At 44.1% G+C, this 21,338-nt stretch overlaps 1 protein-coding gene across 6 annotated transcripts in view; it reads right to left on the bottom strand.

The window, feature by feature from the left end:
• SPAG17 (sperm associated antigen 17) overlaps positions 1 to 21,338 on the bottom strand; it is a 278,678-nt gene that overhangs the window by 44,181 nt on the left and 213,159 nt on the right. For all 6 annotated transcript variants that reach the window (XR_010599017.1, XM_005292730.4, XM_042852127.2 and 3 more), the window contains 9 exons: positions 17,594 to 17,747; positions 16,573 to 16,796; positions 16,119 to 16,263; positions 14,839 to 14,993; positions 14,194 to 14,379; positions 9,495 to 9,622; positions 8,220 to 8,350; positions 4,991 to 5,118; positions 3,874 to 4,056 (listed from right to left, as the gene is read on the bottom strand). Coding sequence is in view for 5 of the 6 variants with exons in the window: in XM_005292730.4 (XP_005292787.2) it covers positions 3,874 to 4,056; positions 4,991 to 5,118; positions 8,220 to 8,350; positions 9,495 to 9,622; positions 14,194 to 14,379; positions 14,839 to 14,993; positions 16,119 to 16,263; positions 16,573 to 16,796; positions 17,594 to 17,747 (1,434 nt within the window). In the remaining variant the exon portion in view is untranslated. The remainder of the gene's footprint in view (positions 1 to 3,873; positions 4,057 to 4,990; positions 5,119 to 8,219; positions 8,351 to 9,494; positions 9,623 to 14,193; positions 14,380 to 14,838; positions 14,994 to 16,118; positions 16,264 to 16,572; positions 16,797 to 17,593; positions 17,748 to 21,338) is intronic.

Genomic DNA, 21,338 nt, shown 5'->3' with positions numbered 1-21,338 from the left:
TGTATAGTGTGGGAGAGCCTGCTGTTCTAAAACAGAGTATCGTGAAAATGTACCAAGTAGAAAATGAAGAAATACACATTTTGGACTGAGTTTCTTTTTCTCTGTGTCAGAAACAAAAGTATAAAGCTTAGTTTTCTCTTACATTTTTTCTCAATGTTTAGTGCTATTTTGCTGAGTAGTTAAGTGATGACACTAGGTTTAGTATTGTAAAATAATCCCAAGAAACACACTTAATCTGTATAAAATGAAACAGACTAAAGCTGTCCTATTTTCATCTGGGAGATGCAACCTGTGATGGACATGGAATTGCTGTGTATTGATATATGAATACTGATGTTTAACAATGCTATAAATACTGTAAATGAACCACTCAGTGAGGTAAAGTTACAGTATAACTATGGAGGGTTATTAAAATTTCCTCTATGACTGCACTGATTTAACTTAATAGGGGGCTTTGGGAAGAGCAAACGAGAAAGCAACACAACAGTTCTAGAGAATGACAATCCAGCATGCACTTGAAAGACAATGAGCCAAGCTGTTAGCTTCAAGTATCCTATCTCCAAGGAAGATGCAAACTTATTTTGTCAGCCTGGGAACTTGATTCTCAGAAGAACACTAAAGAGTAAAAAGTGCTTCTCATGGGGACGAGGGGGCATTGCCATTTGTCAGTAGGAAGTTTCTAGGGAGCCAGGTTGACAGAGTGTGAAAGCCTCTGTGGAAGGAGTCTAAAGAAGTAGGGACGTCCCAGAGCCAGGGATTGGTAAGTCTTAGAAACAAGCTAGATAGGCACACAGTCTGTTTTATTGTTTAAAAATATGTTTTCTCTGAAATGCTTTTGTTTTAAATAAAAAATACTTTGTTTTAAGGAAGCTGGTTGGTCACTGCTTACCACTGTCACTGCCTTAGAGGGTATGGATTTAAATTAGACCTGCTGAGGTAAATCAGGATTGATACACAGGGGACTGCAACCCAGAGCCTAGTCTGAGAGTGGGAGAATCGCATGATTCCACCTTGCGAGACAGGTGGGAGAACACTTCAACCTCTCTAACCACTCGGTGACAGACTTGAGGGTGACAATTTTGCAACAAAAAAACTTCAAAAACAGACTCCAAAGAGAGACTGCTGAACTTGAATTAATATGCAAATTAGATACAATTAACTTAGGTTTAAACAGAGACTGGGAATGGTTGTGTCATTACACTGATTGAATTTTTTCCCCCATGTTAAGTTCTCCTCACACCTTCTATGGGTCATCTCGATTATCACTTCAAAGGTTTTTTTTTTCTTCTGCTGCTGATAGCTCATCTCAATTGATTGGCCTCTTACAGTTGGTATGCATACTTCCACCTTTTCATGTTCTCTGTATGTATAAATATCTTCTTCCTGTGTGTTCTATTCTATGCATCCGAAGAAGTGAGCTGTAGCCCACGAAAGCTTATGCTGAAATAAATTTGTTAGTCTCTAAGGTGCCACAAGTACTCCTGTTCTTTTTGCGGATACAGACTAACACGGCTGCTACTCTGAAAGGTGATGACTAGAGACCTGAGACGGAGAGGGGTTGCGCTTGGAGAACCTAGGAGGTGTCAGAGGTGCAGTTAGCCTCGGTAACTGTGACACGACCCATAGAAACTAAAGGTGCAGAGTGGATCTTTCAGGTCAGTCTATAAATGGGCTGCCCCTCACTCATAAAGATGACCAATAGGTTGCATTTCAGAGCTCCATGGGTCACTTTTGACCCATGGTCTGCACTTCAGACAACTTGGATTATCTGATGAGATTAAGGGCACCTATTCTATATTAGCTCAGTTCATAGTGTAATGAGGTGTGACAATTTGGGGAACTGGTCATTCCATAATTAATAATTTCTGGCTGATGTTGTGAAGTTGTTATTATGAAATTGTTGAATCATGGAATACCTCTGTATGGAGCTGGAATCCACCATTTGCTGATGTCTGTGCCAGGCCAGGGACAACAAGCATTAAACCTTAAATGGTTGCCTATTCAGGTTCAAACACCTTTGGACAATGGGTTGGCTGAGGTTAGGAGAAGCTAGTCTGTCCAAGGCCTCTGAAAGGAGGGGAAGTAGAAAATCCAAAGCAGGAGCAGAACAAAGGAACCAGGTATTGATAGGGGGACATATAAACTCAAGAGTTTCACTGAGACAGTAGCAGGAAGCTTTGGGAGAGAGGAAGAGATGGACAGCTTATCTTAGCAGGGGGGTTCAGTTTAACTGTGGGACCAGCCAAGGGCAGGGAAAGTTAGCTGACCTAGAGAAAGCACCATGATTCTGAAGAGAAACCAAGAACTGCAGAAGGATCCCAGATACCCCAGAGGACTTGACTCAAGCCCAGAGCAGTGAGGAGCTCTGTGTATTTCTTGAGTTACCTAAGTAAAGAGTATGGTGTTTTAGAATCCTGTGCAAATTCCGTCTGTATGTCTGCTGGCTTTCACTATTGCACGCTCCTGAAGAGGTAAACAGTAAAACTGATGGCTCACACCTTTGGTGGGACTTCTGCAGAACATGCTGCTGCAGAAGCTTGGGGGAAATGGCATTAGTTCCAGGGCCTAGGTAATTGGACTATGGGGCCCGCACTGCCAAGAGGCATCAGACATGAGGTCTGCACCTGAAGAGTCTCCAAGTCAGGGATATTGCCTAAACTGTGCTCAGCCCTTGGAAGCTGAGGCCACATGGGATTCAGTGTTTTTGATCCCCTCAAAGCAGTCTGGTTAGTGTCCAGGGAAGAACTCAACCAGATCTGTGACATAAGACACCTTTAATTAATATCTGAAATAAAAATTGATCAAATGAAATGTAAACTTCTCTAAGATTATTTAACCTATTCTTTGAGGTCTATTTTTACACCAAGAGACATGCAAGAGTCTCATTAACAGAGATGGGGAGTTCAGCCCATACATTTGGGGTAAGAAGAGGCCCTGGGTATAGGATTTTGTTTTATTTGTTAAAGGGGCTGCACTGTGGACATATCCTTGGTCCAAAATGTAAATTTTGTAAGTGGAAAACAAATTAAAGAATGAAACCCCCCCAATATGAATAGAATTTTAAAATATTCCAATTAAAAATGTTTGTTTTGGCATTCACATATTCCTCTTTGATATTGTGAATAAAAATGACAACAATTTGTGCACCTAGAAAGTGAGTATAAATGAAAGTGAAACAGGCCAGTCTAGTTCTGCTGCTGAAGCTGAGTGAAATGTGAAAAGTTATGAAATAGTCTAAACAATTATTTGATTTTCAGCATTGTGTCAATGGCAATACATGCTATTAATAATAGAGGGAAGATTGTTTTTAAATGAATTTTATGTGGTTTCCTTTAAGTGATTTTTTCCTAGTAGAAAGCGTTGTCTGAATGACAGCCATACAGACTGTTTATCGCCAGAAAAAGTACAGCACAGGCACTGGCAGAAAAACTCCCACAACACACCTTGTGTCAATGTGGCTCAGCCCTGACACAGCCTTATCTTCACTGCTAAAAAAAAAAAAATGTGTTTTACAATTGGAATAACTAATGTGAGTGAGCTATACCGAGGAAAAGAATAGTGAAAACAAGGCACTTTAGTTTTATTGTGAAATAAACTAGGCAAGGTCAGCATCCTACCCTATCTGGGGTTTATATATTTTATGTAACATATATATAATATTGATGTATTTTATATTTATATAAATTTAACGTATATTAAAATGTTTATATACATATATTAAATATTTATGTAAATTTATATATTTGTACAAGGATTATTGGATTCCAAGTAACTGACAGCTCTTGTCTCAGGGGTGTGTAAGAAATATACGCTACTTGATTTGTCAGCAAATTTCTGTTTACTGAGAGAATGAAGTTACTATGACTGCATTACCTTGAGGGACAGCTGCAGCTTCAGTCTCAGCTCATCACTGATTGGCTCATACTGGATCAGCTGACGGATTTGTAGCACATTAGGGCATTTTAGTACAGGTGCTGGAGAGCCAGTCAGCTCTTTGGATCCTATGCACAGACCTTTCCAAATATGTGTGCCAAATGGTGGACCTGGAATCTTCCTCTGAACACAATCAACAACGAGCAAACAGAGCAGGAGATTATTTATTATACTGACATGGAAGGTTCTCAACAAGTCAGAAAGCAAGGTTGTAGAGATACTTACATGAAAATGCATCCTGCTCACAAAGCAGGAATTGCAACTTGGGCTAGATAAACTCAGAGACTGAATTTCAGGCTAGGGTGTTTCTTAGCCCAGGATTTATAGTTATGACCAAGTTCACAGGGCATCCTCTCAAGTTGTTATGCTGAAATGTAGAAACGTGTCCCAAGACATAAAGTTTGGATCCCTCAAAGTCAGTGGTGTTTGGATTTCAGAGTTTTATTTTACAAAGGTGGGAGTAGGTGCAAAGTTTGGATCCAAATCTGATTTACCCTAATCTAATTATGAATGTAACCAGTGAAGTTAGGGGACAGTGAATTCCTGCATGTCGCATGCTTATTACATTAACACATCCTAATCTAATGGAACCTAATCTAATCAATATTTTCTGATGAGGATGCCCCCTGGATTGTCTTAAAGAGACAGCATGGTTTTGTGGCTAAAACATGGGACTGATGAGATTAGAGTTCTGTTTCTGGCTCTGGGCTAGACTCAATGTGTGATTTTAGTCAACTCAACTAACATCTTTGTGCTTCAGATTTCCATCTATAAATTGGGAATAATAATATTTACCTACCTCACACAGATGTTGTGAGGTTTAATTAATTTAAGTACATAAAGTGCTTGGAAATTCTCAAATAGAAATTGATAGAGTGATGTCCTGTGTTATGCAGAGGTTAGACCACATGATCACAATGGTTTCTTATGGCTTTATAATCTATGAATCCAATCTACAAGTGCTATGTACAAATAATAAATATAATAGTTAATAATAGAGTAACATCAATGCCTAATAGCAAAACAGGGAGAAAAAAGAGTTTTGAAAGATTTATACCTCAAATGGAGGAAATGTATCCCAGTTCCTGGACTGGAGGCTAGGAGGAACAATATTGGATGATTCTCTCTTCATTACCCAGGGAGAAGTTTCAGTCAATGGACGGAGAACAGTAATACTTAGAACACCTGGGTCAAAAACATTTCAATAAAAGTAATTTCGCATCCAAATTGGATGGAGAATTTGATGAAGGGTTTTGAAATCTTCAGATGAAAGAACATATGTAAATGTAAAACATATTATTACTGGGCTGTGAAAATGAATGCAAGAATGTAATACTGATGGTTGGAGACAATACTGGATCACAATGTGGCTGCAAGACAGGTAAGTATTGGATTAGGATCACCCAACTTTGCCAAACCACAGATTGCATTTGCAATTTGCCAGGAGTCTGAGGGATACATCTAATTTGCATATTATGAAGTGCATGACCTCATCTTGAGTAAGGAGCTGCAGACCATGAAAAAACTACAGCATTGCACCATCTTGAGCTGCATATGGAACTCTTACTTAGGCTACACTTCCATATTCAATGTAAGCATTGTTGTGAGCTGCATTTTATCCTATTTTACATTTCACTTTCAGACCACAGGTAATTAATTACTTGTAATTATTACTCTCTGATGAACTCTAGCTTTTTTTTTAAAAACAACAACAACAACCTACAGGTGTCTTAATTATCAAGTCTTCAAGAGTGATGCAGTTTTCAGATCTTTCTTAAAGTTTTCCTCTCCTATCAGACCAAAAAATCCACTTAGCCCTATATTCTGCCTCATACACTACATAAGAAATTTACATCACTGTGAGTTGTTCTGTGACAATGATAGTGTTCCATAAGCATATAAAAGCAGAAAAGCCCCACTGTCAATATAGCAAAAATAGCCAAGTTAGTGGTGGGAAGGACCTAAAAGTTTGAAGTCTGAAGAAGCATCCTAAAATCTGGATTCTTATCTGAACCTATAGAGGCCACCACATACCTAACTGTAGCCATCTTTTTAGGGGGAAGCCCAATGGTTTGCCACTCTCAGACAGAATGCTGAGGGTGATTAGCAGGCCTGCTTCCTCGTCTGGCAGTTTCATGGAACATATCCTGTCTCCCCTCCTGAATTTCCCACTTCTGCCTTCCTGATTCTTTTGTTGTGTTCCCCTTCCTCTTTCCAGTGCCAGTGGCAGTTTTACTGATGTTATTCAATTTATCTGCTGGGAAGCCATTTATTTTTGGTGGAAGCAACACTTCAAATTGTGTAAAACCTGATAGGGTGAATAGTGGGATGGTTGTTCTCAATTCCTCCCTAGATCAGCCATTGGGAGAACTGTACCCTTATTGTACTACTTCAGGGGTTGGCAACCTACAGCACGCGTGCCAAACACGGCATGCAAGCCGATTTTGAGTGGCACGCTGCTGCCTGCCCTGTGAGAGGAGGAGGAGGAGGGGAGGAGGGTCCCCAGCCCCACTCAGCCCCCCCACCCACCACTCTCCCCTGCGGGGGCAGGAGGCAGAAGCTTGGTCCTGCGGCAGCCAAGCTTCCCCCTCCCCCGCTTCTTCTCCCAGCGTGGTGCTTTCCTGCCCCTCCTTCTTCCCCTCCCTCTCCCTGCGCTGATCAGCTGATGGCCCTTGCGAGCGGGAGGGGGAGCGAAGCAGAGCCGAGCCGCAGCGTGCTCCCTGCTCCATAGAGGAGGCAAAGAAGAGGTAGGGACGGGGCCTTGGGGAAAGGGGTGGAACAGGGCATATCCCTTCCAGACCCCTGCCATGAGACGCTCAGGGCAGGGGGCTGGGAGCACCCTCATGAGCCGAGCACCCCAGCCCTCTGCCCTGAACCCCCATGCCTCCCAGCCCTCTGCCCTGACCCCTGAATCCCCCCCACACCCAGCCTTCTTCCCTACACGCCCCACACACCCCAGCCATCTGCCCTGACCCCTGAACCCCCCCACACACCCAGCCTTCTGCCCTGAACCTCCCACATCTCCACTGCCCTCTGCCCTAACCCCTAAACTCCCCCCCCCACAGCCTTCTGCCCTGCACCCCACACACACCCCAGCCCTCTGCCCTGACCCCTGAACCCACCCCCTGGTCTGGGGTCCCGGCTGCCGACCCCTTGCCAGCCGGGGTCCCGGCCACAGGCCCCGCTCAGCCTGCGCCGGCCTAGGTGAACAGAACCCCAGGCTGGAAGCGGGCTGAGCAGTCTGGCGGTGTAAGATCAGCATTTTAATTTCATTTTAAATGAAGCTTCTTAAAACATTTTGAAAACCTTGTTTACTTTACACACAACAATAGTTTAGTTATATAATATAGACTTATAGAGAGAGACCTTCTAAAAAACGTTAAACTGTATTACCGGCACGTGAAACCTTAAATTAAAGTGAATAAATGAAGACTCGGCACACCACTTCTGAAAGGTTGCCTACCCCTGTACTACTTAAAGCAGCCATTTTGTCATTGTATTCTCCACATTAAGGGGATACTATATATGTTTCTCTATTTGGCTTGTTTACAATTTATTTCTTTAGTGAAGGTCTGTCCCCTTCAGACACTTCCCATAGCTCGTTCACTAGGACTGGCACTGAGTCCTGGTAATTCATTTCACACAAGCCACTCCAAGCCTTCAGAGTGTAACCACTTTCAGTTCCTACCATGGACCTACAGGTAGAAGGCCCCATATGCTATTAATAATCCCTGTCTAAGTTATATCTTTCAATGTCCTTAACACCAAATGCATAGAGGGTGCTTTCCAAATAGCAAAGAGCCACCATTCATAGTGATCATTTTACTTCAAACATAGATACAGTTGGATGGTTAAACTAACAAGAGACATTTGGTGATTTCCCCCACCCCACAATAAATTCACAGTATCGATGTATTTAGTAGTTATTTCCATTTTCATGTATATAAAAGGATAAAAGTGTACCAAATGTGTGTTAACTTCCCCCTTAATCAATCAGTCATTCAGTTGATTGACTACATACCACAGTCTTTCTATAAGTTCTTTCTTCCACATTCCCTGCCACTTTCACGTCCTGTGGAGTAGAAGCCATGTACACTGCTACCATTGGGCAGAAATAGGATGCAGTCATCACTATGGGACTGGCGGGGTGGCAAATTTGGAGCATGAGCACAGTGGAGAACATCATTTTCATTTTTCCTACCTAAATAAAAGTTCTGTTTGTCCTGCTCCAACTATTTTAATTATTTCTAAACTGAGTTGGCAAAAAGGAAATGAAATATCCCTACCTGGACATTCTTGTACTGGCTCCTGCAAGACTGCAGTAGCTGGATCACCATATGCCAAAGCAAGGTATTCTTCTATGTCACTGTTCCGAAGGAGTTCAGTCCCTGAACCATCAGCGTAGACAATGAAGAACCTAAACAATCACCCGTACAAATCTGATTAGTTCCAGATTACATTAGAATCACACACCTTTTTCTAGAAAAGAACATTGTGATGGCATAATGAGAAAGTGGAAGTTCAAGACGGTGGCATCAAATAACTAAACAAAGACCACTGAATAAGGAAAATGCGAGCCTACAGATTCATAGAGTCTAAGGCCAAAAGGGACCATTATGATCATCTAGTCTGACTTCCAGTGCAGTACAGTCCATAAAATGTCCCCAAGATAATTCCTAGACCATATGATTTAGAACAACATTCAATTTTGATTTAACAATTGTCAGCGATGGAGAATCCACTATGACCCTTGGTAAATTTTTCTGTTGATTAATAACTCACCATTAAAAATGTAATCCTTATTTCCTAGCTTTAGAATTTGTTTAGCATCAACTTCTAGCCTTTGGTTATACTTTTCTCTGCTAGACTGAAGAGCCCATTATTAAATATTTGTTCCCCTTGTACAGACTTACAGACTGTAATTAAATCACCCCTTAACTTTCCCTTTTTTAATAGGCTGAGCTCCTTCAGTCTATCACTATAAGGTATGTTATCTAATCCTTTAATCATTCTCATAGGTCTTCTCTGAACCCTCTCCAATTTATCAACATCCTTCTTGAATTGAAGACGCTAGAACTGGATACATAGCCCAATAGGGGTCGCACCAGTGTCAAATACAGAGGTAAAATAACCTCTCTACTCCTACTTGAGATTCCCCTATTTATGCATCACAGGATTGCATTAGCTCTTTGGCCACAGCCTCACACTGGGATCTCATCTTCAGCTGGTTATCATCACTCCCAAATCTTTTTCAGAGTCACTGCTTCCCAGGATAGAGTCCCCCATCCTGTAAATATGGCCTACATTCTTTTGTTCCTAGATATATTCATTTACATATAGCTGTATTAAAACACACATTGTTTGCTTGTGCCCAGTTTACCAAACTATCTAGATCGTTCTGAATCAGTGACCTGTCCTCTTCATTATTTACCACTCACCCAATTTTTGTGTCATCTGCAAACTTTATCAGTGATGATTTTATTTTTCTTCCAGATCAGGGATAAAGATGTTAAATAGCATAGGGCCAAGAACCAATCTCCTGTGTGGTATGTTTGGTTTACCTGGGGGCATGTTCACCATATGTGACAGGAGTATGAACTTCTTTTGGTATTGGTACTAAGTATCCATCTTCCTCACCATCAGAATCAATGCTGGGAATGAACACAGATGTGCTGCCATCAGCCATGACCTATGATGGGAAACACAGAAAATCATTTGGGCTATGAAATCTTTTAAAAACAGGAATTTGCTACTAAGTCCAGATGCGAGGTAGCACAATTACAGTTACAGCCAAAAGAAGAACAGGAGGACTTGTGGCACCTTAGAGACTAACAAATTTATTAGAGCATAAGCTTTCGTGGACTACAGCCCACTTCTTCGGATGCATACAGTTACAGCCAAGTCATTATTTTGTGCTGGGCAGCTAAATGTCCAGGATAATAGGAGTAGGAGTGGCAGAGTTAAACAAAATAAATGTTTTTGGCTAAGTATGCCATGTCAAGAATCCTAATCCTAAGAGCCAATGCATAAATAATACTCAGGGATTTTAAAGTAGACATTTGTGGCCAAATTTTCAAAGAAAAGTGTTTACGTTCCATCTTTACAATATGCAATTGCACATACAAATGGGTACCTGCATACAAAGAATACATTTGCAGGTCAAACCAGCTAACTGCATACTTACACAAGTACTGATACACTCATGCTATTATTCATTTTACTCCTGAGGGCTTTCTGCACCAAAAAATAAAAATGATGCGCCAAAAAAATAAAAATGATGCGCACAATATTTTAAAATTCTTCAAACGTTCTTTGTTAAATAAATGTGGAGGCTCCAGCATGGCATTGGGGAGCACAGGCCACTGGCTGCACAGAGATTGGAGATCACTGTGCAGCTCCCCCCGGAACACGGACTCAGTGGTGAGGCTGTACCCAACCTTGGCACAGCACAAGGACTGGGCCTGTCCCAGAAACACCCCAGGGCTCTGCCCCTCCATGCTAGGTGCATCAAGTGTGGGCAGGCAGGCTCAGTAAGGCAGGATCCAAGTGTGGAGGGGCTTGGTGTGGGGGGATCCAGGTGTGAGTTGAGAGGGTTCTGTGTGGGGCAATCTGGGGGATCCAAGTATGGGAAGGATCTGGATGCACAGGGGTTTGGTGGAGGGTTCTTGGTGCTACAGTAATGGGACTCTGCAGGGGGGTCCAGGTGAAGGTGGTTGGGGCTCAGTGGAGAGGTCTGCATATGTGGGGGATAGAGCTCGGTAGAGAGGGTCTGGGTGTGTGTGGCTCTGTGGGGGGTCCAGATGCTAAGGGAGTGGGGCTCAGTGGGGTGAGGATCCAGGTGTGGGTGGCTCATCGAGGTGGACCAGGTGCAGGGGGAATGGGGCTCATCGGGGGAGTTCTGAGTGCCTGGGTGGGGAGGGTCTGGGTATGAGGGGTCTGGATGCATGCAGGTTGGGCGGATGGGGGAGCAGCTCTCTGTACAGGGATCCCTCCCCCTGCAGCTGAGGAGTGATGGGTACGTGTGTGTGTGTGTGTGTGTGTGTGTGTGTGTGTGTGTGTGTGTAGATTGCAGAGCTTCCTGCAGTTGGGGGAGAAATCTGGGGATGGGTCTGACCCAGTCCCTGATGCCATGCAGGGGCAGAGGAAGTCTCACCCTCCCCAGCCCAGCTAGGACTAGCAGCTGAGCCCGGCGCAGGGTAGGAGCCATCATTCAGGTCTTCCCCAGTCCCATCCCCTGCCCCACAATGATTTACCTCTCTGCTGGCTGTCCTGCGCACCCGAAACATACTGCTGGGGAGAGTTGCATGACCACTCTTGTGACTTCTCTTTGCTTCCCCGTCAGAAAGCCATTTTTCTGCAGGGAAGCAAAGAAATCTGCAGGGGACATAAATTCTGCGCATGCACAGTGGCGCAGAATTCCCCCAGGAGTATTATTTGCATGTTCATGAAAATATATAGTGAGCATAATGTAGACATCTACTTTCCAAAATGTAGTTCCTGATAACCCCGTGATAATAATGATTAGGATTTCTAATTAAATTATTAAATAATTAAAACATACATGCAGTAAATAAGTGCTGGGGCCACACATTGAACTATGAAAATAAAATAAATTATTGCATAGCTGCTCATTTAATGAGCACTGTCCAGCTTGTGCATTGAATGAGCCTGTTAAAAAAACAGTATGTGATCATGTAATTAAAGACTGTACCATAATGCATACACCCATGGATGATTGTGATGGAGTACAAACCTTGAACTGGAAAGGAAGGGATTAAAGCACTACTCTTGAGCCAGGCAGCCCCACCCACAGCACCTGCAAAACCTGCACAGGCTGGAGGAGGAGCATAAAAGGGGGAGCAGAGTAGCTCAGTGGGAGGCAGATAGTGGAAGTGAGTTGACCTGCATTCTGAGCTTCTGGGAAGAAGCATCACAGGAGTTCTTGCTGTCTGAGGCTGACTACAGAGACCTGACCAAGTCTACAAAGAAGGGACCAGTGACTCTATGAAGGTTGAGACTGTATCTTTGTGTTTAAGTTATTTACTTTACCCTGGGGGAAGAGAGGGGACTGGCAGGAAGTGATCCAGAGAGTAAGCCATATAGTCTCCCAAGGTGCAGGACTTAGCTGCCTACCATTGAGCCCTGGATCACAGCCCAGTGGTGAGGATGGGCCTGAGCTCCCCTACCAACCCCTAAAGAGGGACAACCCTAGGCAGGGAACCTAGATGTAGGGAGACCCTGAAAGTATGAAGGTCTGGACCACAAGACCCTGATCCCAGGGGAAAGCCCTGAATCCCTTGCTGAGTTCTGAAAACTTCCCCATTATCAGACTCTTTATATGTACTTGAAAGTATGACCTGGCTGGAGGGCTGTGTCATGGAGAGGACAGACCACCACGGGCAGAGTGGTAGTAAGAAAGTGGAACACCTGGGAGGAAGACAACCTGCCACATCCCTGCCTGAGTCCTAGGCGGCACTGGCAGTGAGTGTTCCCCTTCACAAGGTTGAATTAAGCTAGCAAAGGAACCTGGGAAAATGAAAGCTGGTTGCAAACTTAACTACAGGAACTCCTCACTTAAAGTTGTCCCGGTTAACGTTGTTTTGTTGTTACGTTGCTGATCAATTAGGGAACATGCTAGTTTAAAGTTGTGAAATGCTCCCTTCTAACGTCGTTTGGCAGCCGCCTGCTTTGTCTACTGCTTGCAGGAAGAGCAGTCCCTTGCAGCTAGCTGGTGGGGGCTTGGAACCAAGGTGGACTGGCAGCCCCCTATCAGCTCCCCGCTCCCCTAAGTTCCTTGTGCAGCAGCTGCCTGCAGTTCAGCTCTGTCCCTCCCCCCACTGCCATGTGCTGCTCCTGCCCTCTGCCTTGGACCTGCTCCCCAAGACTCCTGCTTGCTGTGCCTGGGGGGGGGGTGAGGGAAGGAAGAGGGGGGCTAATGTCAGGGTGTCCCCCTCCCCCCTGCTCCTGCACTCCGCTTACCCCATCTTCCATAGAGCAGGGCTCAGGACGGAGGGAGCTTGCAGCAGCTGCCCTCTGAACAAGCTGATCTAATTAACAAGGCAGTGTACTTAAGGGAAATGCGCATATTTCCCTCCATTCCTGCTGCCTTGCAGAGTGAGAGAGTTAACCCCTGAGGGCTCAGCCAATTGCTAGTTCATCATTTAGCAGTAAGGGAAATATCCCACCCTCTGACTCCTCCACCTCAACCAAGCTTCACAACCATCATCACTGTGTACCTGTATTAAATTGTTTGTTTAAAACTTATACTGTGTGTGTTTGTGTTTATATATATATAATAGCTTTTGTCTGGTGAAAAAAATGTCCTTGGAACCTAACCCCCTCATTTACATTAATTCTTATGGGGAAATTGGATTCGCTTAAACATTGTTTTGCTTAAAGTTGCACATTTCAGGAACAGAACTACAACATTAAGTGAGGAGTTACTGTATAAAGAAGTTATGACAAGAAAGAGATTACATGTGGAAACACACCACCACTTAGCACCACACTGGGAGCACAATACTGAGTCAGAAAAAAACACCTCCTGATTAGTAACCAGCGTGACTTCCTACCCCCTAGATGCTGCTTCATGGACTCACATCCAAGTACTAACCTAGCTCAAACTCATCTAGCTTTTAAGATCAGAAAGGACTTGCATCTGAAGAAGTGAGGTTCTTACCCACGAAAGCTTATGCTCCCAATACATCTGTTAGTCTTAAAGGTGCCACAGGACCCTCTGTTGCTTTTTACAGATTCAGACTAACACGGCTACCCCTCTGATACTTGACACAAAACAGTGTGACTCTGGAGACTGAATCACACCTTTTACATCTAGTTTTGCTTTATTGAGTAGTTTAGGTTTAAATATTTTGGTGGGGTTTTGTAAGAAAATGCTCAGTATCCTTTCCCCTCCTCAAATCCCAACTCTTATAGCTACTTCCTTTGCTTAGAATAGTACAACAAGTCACATTAATCAATTAATTAATCTACAGATGTGATGCAGCTGCATACCAAGGGTCTCATTTTGTGTGACACTTCTTACTTACCTCGAAAGGTGAGGGAGCTCCAAAAGTCACTTCCAGACTGAAGTACACTCTATTCTGAGGTACCATATCCAGTGCCCGGCTGCTGTGACATTTGGTTGGCTAAGCTGCCCACCCACAATATTAATACTACAGGGCTACAAAGCTCTCCATTTACAAAGTGGGTAAAACTACTTAACACAAAATACAAGCTCTCACTTCCCACTTTGTATTTTACCTTGAAAAGGTTTCCTTCAGGATCCAGCACCTCACAGATAACATTGGAGGTGTGTTTCATAACGTATCTCCCTGCTCGTTTCTCCTCACGCTCGCAGAGAAGCTGAGTTTTATTGAAAATCTCATGGGAATAAACTGCTGAACAATCATCATCAATGAAAAGGCAGCCGGTACTGGAGGGTAACACCTGCCATAACAAGAGGAGAGGAGGTTCAGCTGCCAATGGTTGACTCCTGAGTTTAGAAGCAATATGAAAATGAGCAACTGTTGAATTCAGGAAGAAAAATCCAATCCAGACCTTTAATATTTAATTATCCTGTTTGGAGGGAGTGGAGGGGGAAACAGAGAAAGACAAAGCCCATGACGTAGGCTGATGTTAGTCTGTGCAATATTTTAAACATTAATATTTTTAATATGAGACAATTTTGACCTGGTTTCTGAAGTAAAGGGGAATCCACAAAGTTGTGGAGTTTGAGTATAGGTGGAGTGGCCACATTCTGCACATTTGGAATCTGGATAGGATGTGGAAAGGCCATAGAAAAGGGAGTTATGATAGCTAGGGTAAGAGGAGACAAAGGCAGGGATGAGAAGTTCAGATCACATAAACACATACATTATACTGTTATAATCTTAGACTAATGCTCACCTGATACGTTCCCTGTGGCTTTGCTATAATAGATGTCCCATCTCCAAAGATGATACAACAGGTGCTGTCTTCACAGTTTGTTATAACCGTAGCAAAGTCAGGATTCTCCACGCGTATGCATTTTACTTTCCTTCTGATGGTTTGTGGGGATTCACCTAGTAATGAACACAGGTTAGACACACCAAACAGGAGGACATGAACTGTGGGAAAATCTATGTCTCAGTTTTCTTTATCACTAATAGGGCTGGTCCTTCAGCTCTTGCACAGGGCACCTTGATGAACTCTTCTCCATAAAAATTCCTTTCATTGAAGGCACCTGCTCTTATATTCTCAAAGCAATCTGTAGGCTTGGGATTCTCTTAGACTCTGCACTGCATTTGGACATCCAAGTAGCCACAATAGCAGAAAATCCTCACTACCATATACGACTTGTCAGAAGAATATGTGTAGTAGACCTAGCCACAATAATCCATGCATTTGTAACATGTAGGTTGTAGTATTGAAATTCTTTATATCTGGGAAGGAAGCCCCATGCTGTGAGGAAATGCATCAGCCCACCTGTTCAGCAAAACAGGTCACAGAGAACACATCATCCTCATATGCTATTCTCTGGACTGGTTCCCCTTTGAATACATAATCCAGTTCAAAGTCCTACATAGTCCTGTCTACCTGAGCAACCATCTCTCCCTTCATGACCGGAACCTCCCAATACATTCCACTAGAACAATGTCATTGTCAGCCAATAGGGGTTGGCACCTGACCCTGAGAGACAGAACCTGCATAGCACCTGGACCAAAGGGACATAGTGCCAGAAGGAATATGAATGACCATTAGCCTCACTGCATTCGGAGACAAATGTAAAATGCACCTCTTTGCACCCAGGCTTTCTCACAATAGTACCGACATTCTCACAGATTCAGTAATTTAAAAATCAAACACCCTCTGTCTGCTTGTTGGTGACAGGAAAGAAAGAGAGGGATTTTTTTTAAAGTAATGAGAAGTATGTGGCTACTACCACAGTGATGAGGGTCAAATAAGTACCTGGATGGATGGATGGATTAAAGACCTGCTTGTTACCTCTCTTTTGCCACAACGAAGTCTATTATAACAACTCCCGAAGAAAGAAAGTTCTCCAAAGAAGCCCATCCTAGACCAACTGAGATCAGATTTGTTGTGTAGGCTATACATATAAAACTTTGGTTGGAAAATCTATTGTTTATGTTGAAATATTACAGTTTTACAAGATACAGGAGTGGGAATTGCTCCCTTTTTGATTTTACCTATTTCTTCATTATCCTCAGATACAAAAGGTTCCTCATAATCTTGATAAAACGTGGTGATTCTAGTACCATCAGCATGATCCACTATCTTGGTATCATCCATTTTCTGAACCATTAGCACCTTGTCTTCTCGCATTATCATAACCTGGAAGGGTAAAAGAATACTGGTTTCCACTGGCTCTCAGATAACACTGTAACAGCAGTATCAATAATATATTAGATAGATAAGATAAGATACTGCACATTTGACAAAGCTAAACAACACAATTTTATATTGCTCAGCGGTTTGAAAGTTCAGAGGTTTTTCCGAATTTAATACCCATGTATCTTTAAGAGTACTGTATAATATTAGAGATCTGAGGAAACATATCCAATGAACAAATTCTGTAACAAATGCTATCAGCCAGATCTTTAAACTCTGTAGGATAGAACTATGATATTGGAATAGCTGTACCATTCCATTAACTGGGTCAGTTGCCTGATAAGTTAACAGTGGCTTCAGGTCCATTCTGTTTGCTCCCTTGGTGCCCACTTGGATGCCTGATGGGGTGGTTGTTATCCAGGTGCCTAACTGGTTGTCTACGGGTTGTAGCAGAGTAGGCAGGAGTTCCTGAACAGCAGATTCGGACAACTCATACTTGGCTGCTGGTGCTGTGTTACCTTTGTGGCCACCCTTTCCTGTAAGAACAGAAACAAACACCTATTGGTCTACGTCAGTGTAATATGTAGCACAGAGCTTCAAAAGATGTCAGTAAACTATAAACTTTCCTGGAATATCAAAACATGACATTGCAAAATAAAAACCACAGCTTGCTGTAATGTGTAAAGTGTGGCTGGAGGCCCAACTGAGATCAAGAAATCCTGAAATGTGTTCTTACTTGCCTTCTCTCTCTCTGCAGGATGAAATCAAAGTTGATTTTCTACAGGTTTTTACTGATGATGGGCTCAGTCACCAATTTCTATTCATGAGCTAAGGCCCCAGGAAAGTACAAGTTAATGTTATGATTATGAGTAATTATTTTGAGCTGTACTCTGAGATCCTTACTCAGTTGTTACTCAGCCCTTACTTAGCCAAACACGCATTGACTTCAACAGGAGCGTCCCTCAATAAGGACAGAGTAAAAGATGAATAAGGTCTTGGGGATTTGGTATTACCAAAGGTCTGAGGATTTACTTTAATATACTTTGTATTGGGTCACTCTGCTATTGGTGAACTCATATATATATATTTTCATTTGTGTGTTTTCTTCCAGATTAGAAGAAAAAGAAAGGGCCGGAGAGAAAGAGGAGACGTTAATGCCTATAAAGGTGACAAACTTGAGAAGTATCACAACACTAAAGTGCAGGTAAAATGGCATATTCTCAACACTGGCAGAACTTTCAGGCTGCAGAAAAACTTTTTCTGCTGAGTATGACCTTGCTAAGATGCCATAATTCCAGCTGAAGCACTTGTAGATCAACACTGAAAATGCTACCTTTTTTAGTGCTGATCTCAGTAGAAGGCTCCGGTTTTGGCAATGGTTGGGTCTGTAGGCTATTCTCAACAATGGATGATCGTGTACTAACTGCAGGTGATGGTGTTAGAACAGAATCGGGACTCTTGATCACCGTGCCATCAGGAAAAAGAACCTAGAGAGAAAACAAAGCAGTTTCTTTATGTTAAAATAATTTCAGATAACAAAAAGAACATAAAGCAGAGAAAATGTTCAAATGAAAGTAGTAGATAGTGGAGAAGGAAAGAAGCCCTCAGAGTGAGTGCAGGAGATAAAGATCACTAATCAGAAAAAGGTGGGATCAATAATTGTAACAGCACAAGCTTCTAATAAACAGTGATTCTATTTAATTACATGGTGATATTATAAACATAAAAAATAATGACCATTTTATTTAAATTGTTGATATTTCCTGAGGTTTTTGTATGTCACTTTTTACAGACCTGCTAGCTCATTTGTCTCACTGTATTGGTCTTTGTTCAGGGATGGGTCATTTCCAGTACTGGAGTATCTAGCTTTTGCCATGATAGTGGCTCATAGAGGAAGAAAGTTACATATTCACAGTAAATGTGGTTTTTCTTGACAGGTTGTCCACATATCCTCCACTCTTGGTACATGTCACAGGGTGGCAAGCCTCTTTACAAGGAAATGGGCCCAGTCGACTTAACTTGCCTCTCCAGGCACATGAATGAAGATTGTCATGTGACAGGTGGGTCATGTCACTATATCAGGCCTCTGGAGTATAGATAAGAGGGGCTTCATGAAGGCGGTCAAGCCAGAGGAGAGAGTCACAGGGCAGATAGAGGCCTGCCCAGAAACAAGAGGTCTTGGATCCCTTTCTGGGAGAAAGGAAGGACTTCAGGTAGCAAGCCCTGCAAGTTGCTGCTTGAGAAGGAGAAGGGTAGGGTTGCCACCCATCTGGTTTTCACCCAGACAATCTGGGTTTCAGCTTGTGTGTCTGGGTGCTGTTTAACAAGCCCTGATGTCCATTTTTTTTTATCTGTAGAAAAGATGGCAATCCTAAGCAGAAGGAAGGAGGCTGTGCTGCAGACGCTGCCTCCGGGGCCAAGCTGCTACACGTGGCCCTGTGCAGCCCACAGGTGGTGGACAAGGCAGCCTCGGCTGTACTGGTGAAGATCTTGCAAGCGATGGGATCAGGGCCATGGGGAGAAGAGGTGTAGCAGGGAGCAGGGCCTCAAGCAACTGGCCAATGGGAACTGGAGGGGTGAGAGGTGGTGCCTGTGGGCGAGAGTTGTGCGCCTCCGCCTAGGAGCCAGACCTGTTGCTGGCTGTTTCCAGGGTGCATCGCGGTCCGTGGTGCACCCCGGCTGTGCTGCTGACCGGGCGCCATGGGAGGAAAGTCCGTGCCCCAACCCTGAGCCTCAGTCCTCTGCCCCAGCCCTGAGCCTCCCCAAACCTGGAACACCTTCCTGAACTCCAAACCCCTCATCCCCAGCCCCACCCCAGAGCCTGCACCCCCATCCCAGAGCCCTGACCCCCTCCTGCACCCCAACCCCTTGCCCCAGCCCAGAGCCCCCTCCCACACCCTGAACCCCTCATTCCCAGCCCCACCCCACAGCCCATAGCCCACACCCCAACCCTCTGCCCCAGCCCTGAGCCCCTCCCACACCCCAAACCCCTCATCCCCAGCTCCGTTGGGTCATGGACATCAACAATTTTCTTCAACTGGGTCCCCAGGAAAAATGTTTGAAAACCACTGCACTACAGTGTGCCACAAAGCTTTGGCTGGCTGCAAGAAGGCATCATTAATTAGGAAGGTAACCCTTCCTGGGTTTGTTGCCTAGAGGATGTCCACCAATTTGTGACTATTTTCCTGTACTAGTTCAGCTTGAGTATAAGAGCTGCAGCCATTCTCCTGAGCAATTCCTGGTAGAATATGAAATCATCTGGGACAGGAGAAGCTGAACTTAGGGCCACTGCATCATCCAGAGAGGATGAGGATGGGATCATTGGAGCCACAGGTGTTTCCTGGGGCATGAGCTGTTCCTCTGGCAAAGGGTCCTCCAAAGGAGGTGGGTCAGGAGGATGGATGTTATCCTGTGCTTGTGTCATAGGCTACTCTGAAGTTTGGGCCTCCTCCAGGTAAGGGGTTTATACCACACCTGTGCGGAGATCTGCATCTGTGGGAATGAAAAGCACCCAGAGATCCCTATGGGGCCACTGAGACATAGGGTATGGCATAGGAGGCCAGTACACAGTGGGCCAGGATGATTTGTCTTTACTACGAGAATGACTCTGCTCTCAGTACCAATGTTTACCCTACATGGGTGTCTTGATCTCTTTAGTCAAGGCAGGATTAGAGAAGAGCTGAAGGACTCCAACCTGGAGTGTGATGTGCTGTTTGAATAATCAGTGGGCATCAGATGTACTATCGTGATGGGGCCACAGGATAACCTGTCTTGTCCACTGCCCAGTGGGGTAAGGTTAATGTCAGTACCATAAGCAGAACCATGGTTGGCACTGCAAAGGCACCTTGAGAGGGTTTTGCAGCAGGGACTGGTACTGGGGATGGGTGTGCTACTGGTGTCGAGGAACTATTTGGTCCCCACCCTGAGAAACCCACCGATATTGAGAATGCTGATGCCAAACTTGATGATGTAGACAGTGCTGAGGGCAGAGAGTGCATCAGTACCAGTCCAGTCAGCAGAGATACCATGGATGGTGCCTGCTTCCTTCATTGGTACCGGAGCTGAGGGCAATCTTTGTCCTGAAGCAGAAGAGGACAAAAGGTTTGAACTAGCCTGAGGCACTGGCCCTGCCCGGACGTTCTGAGTTAATGGGGATGCCTGGATAAACAGATAAAGTAAGTCTGATGCTGCCATGTAAACTTGTAGGGTCAACAGCACCAACAGCAATGGAGCAGCAGTCATGTCCATAGGTGCTGAATTCAATGGCTGTCCCACAGATGGTTCCAGAGTTGACAGTACAGTACTGGGATCCTCCCACCTTGGTACCGGGGAGACATGGGTTGATGCCCTGGCTCTATCCTGGGTACCTGAGTTTTGCTGAGGCTGAGGCCCTGCTCTCAATGAAGAGGAGGATGACTCCCTCTTCAGTCTTGGATGGCGCCAGTCTGTTTTATGAGTCCTCTTATGAGGGACATGTGGAGATGGTGAATGACCCCTTTCCTTTATCAAAGGGAGATCAGAGTTCTGGGGTCTGTCCAGAACTAGCGCAGAGGCAGAGGACATCTGAGGACCGTTGATCAAGCAATCTAAAAAAGGTCCAGGTGCCGAGACAGGCCTCATTGCCTGTGATGTTGCTTCAGGCGAACGTCTATAGTGATCTGCATACTTTTCTTTAGTATGGCCTTCGCCAAGGCACAATAAGCAGAGTGTGTGAGTGTCAATATGAGAGATAGAAACCACACATGACAGGCAATTTTTGAAGCCCAGGGAATACTGCATAGCCTACAGTGCTGAGCAGAACAAACTACACTACACTAAACTACAGGTACTAACTATGTACAGTATGAAGGTCTCAGATACAAACTGTTGATGCAGTAGAAAAACTGAGGAGAAAACCTGCACGGGGAACTCAGACTCAGGTTGCAGATGGTAAGAAGGAAATGGGTGCTGCCAGCCTCAGGAGGGTGTGGCGTTCTGTACCTTGTGGGAACACCCTTCCTACACCCCCATGTTCATCTTTATAAAATGATTGTGTGGTGTCTAATGCAAAGTTTGTCATGCTGGGTGTCTTTGGAAGG

Source organism: Chrysemys picta, chromosome 1, assembly GCF_011386835.1.
Source record: "Chrysemys picta bellii isolate R12L10 chromosome 1, ASM1138683v2, whole genome shotgun sequence".
Taxonomy (NCBI): domain Eukaryota; kingdom Metazoa; phylum Chordata; order Testudines; family Emydidae; genus Chrysemys; species Chrysemys picta.
The sequence above is the reverse complement of the archived record's forward strand: the minus strand, read 5'-3'. Positions and strand labels throughout refer to the sequence as shown.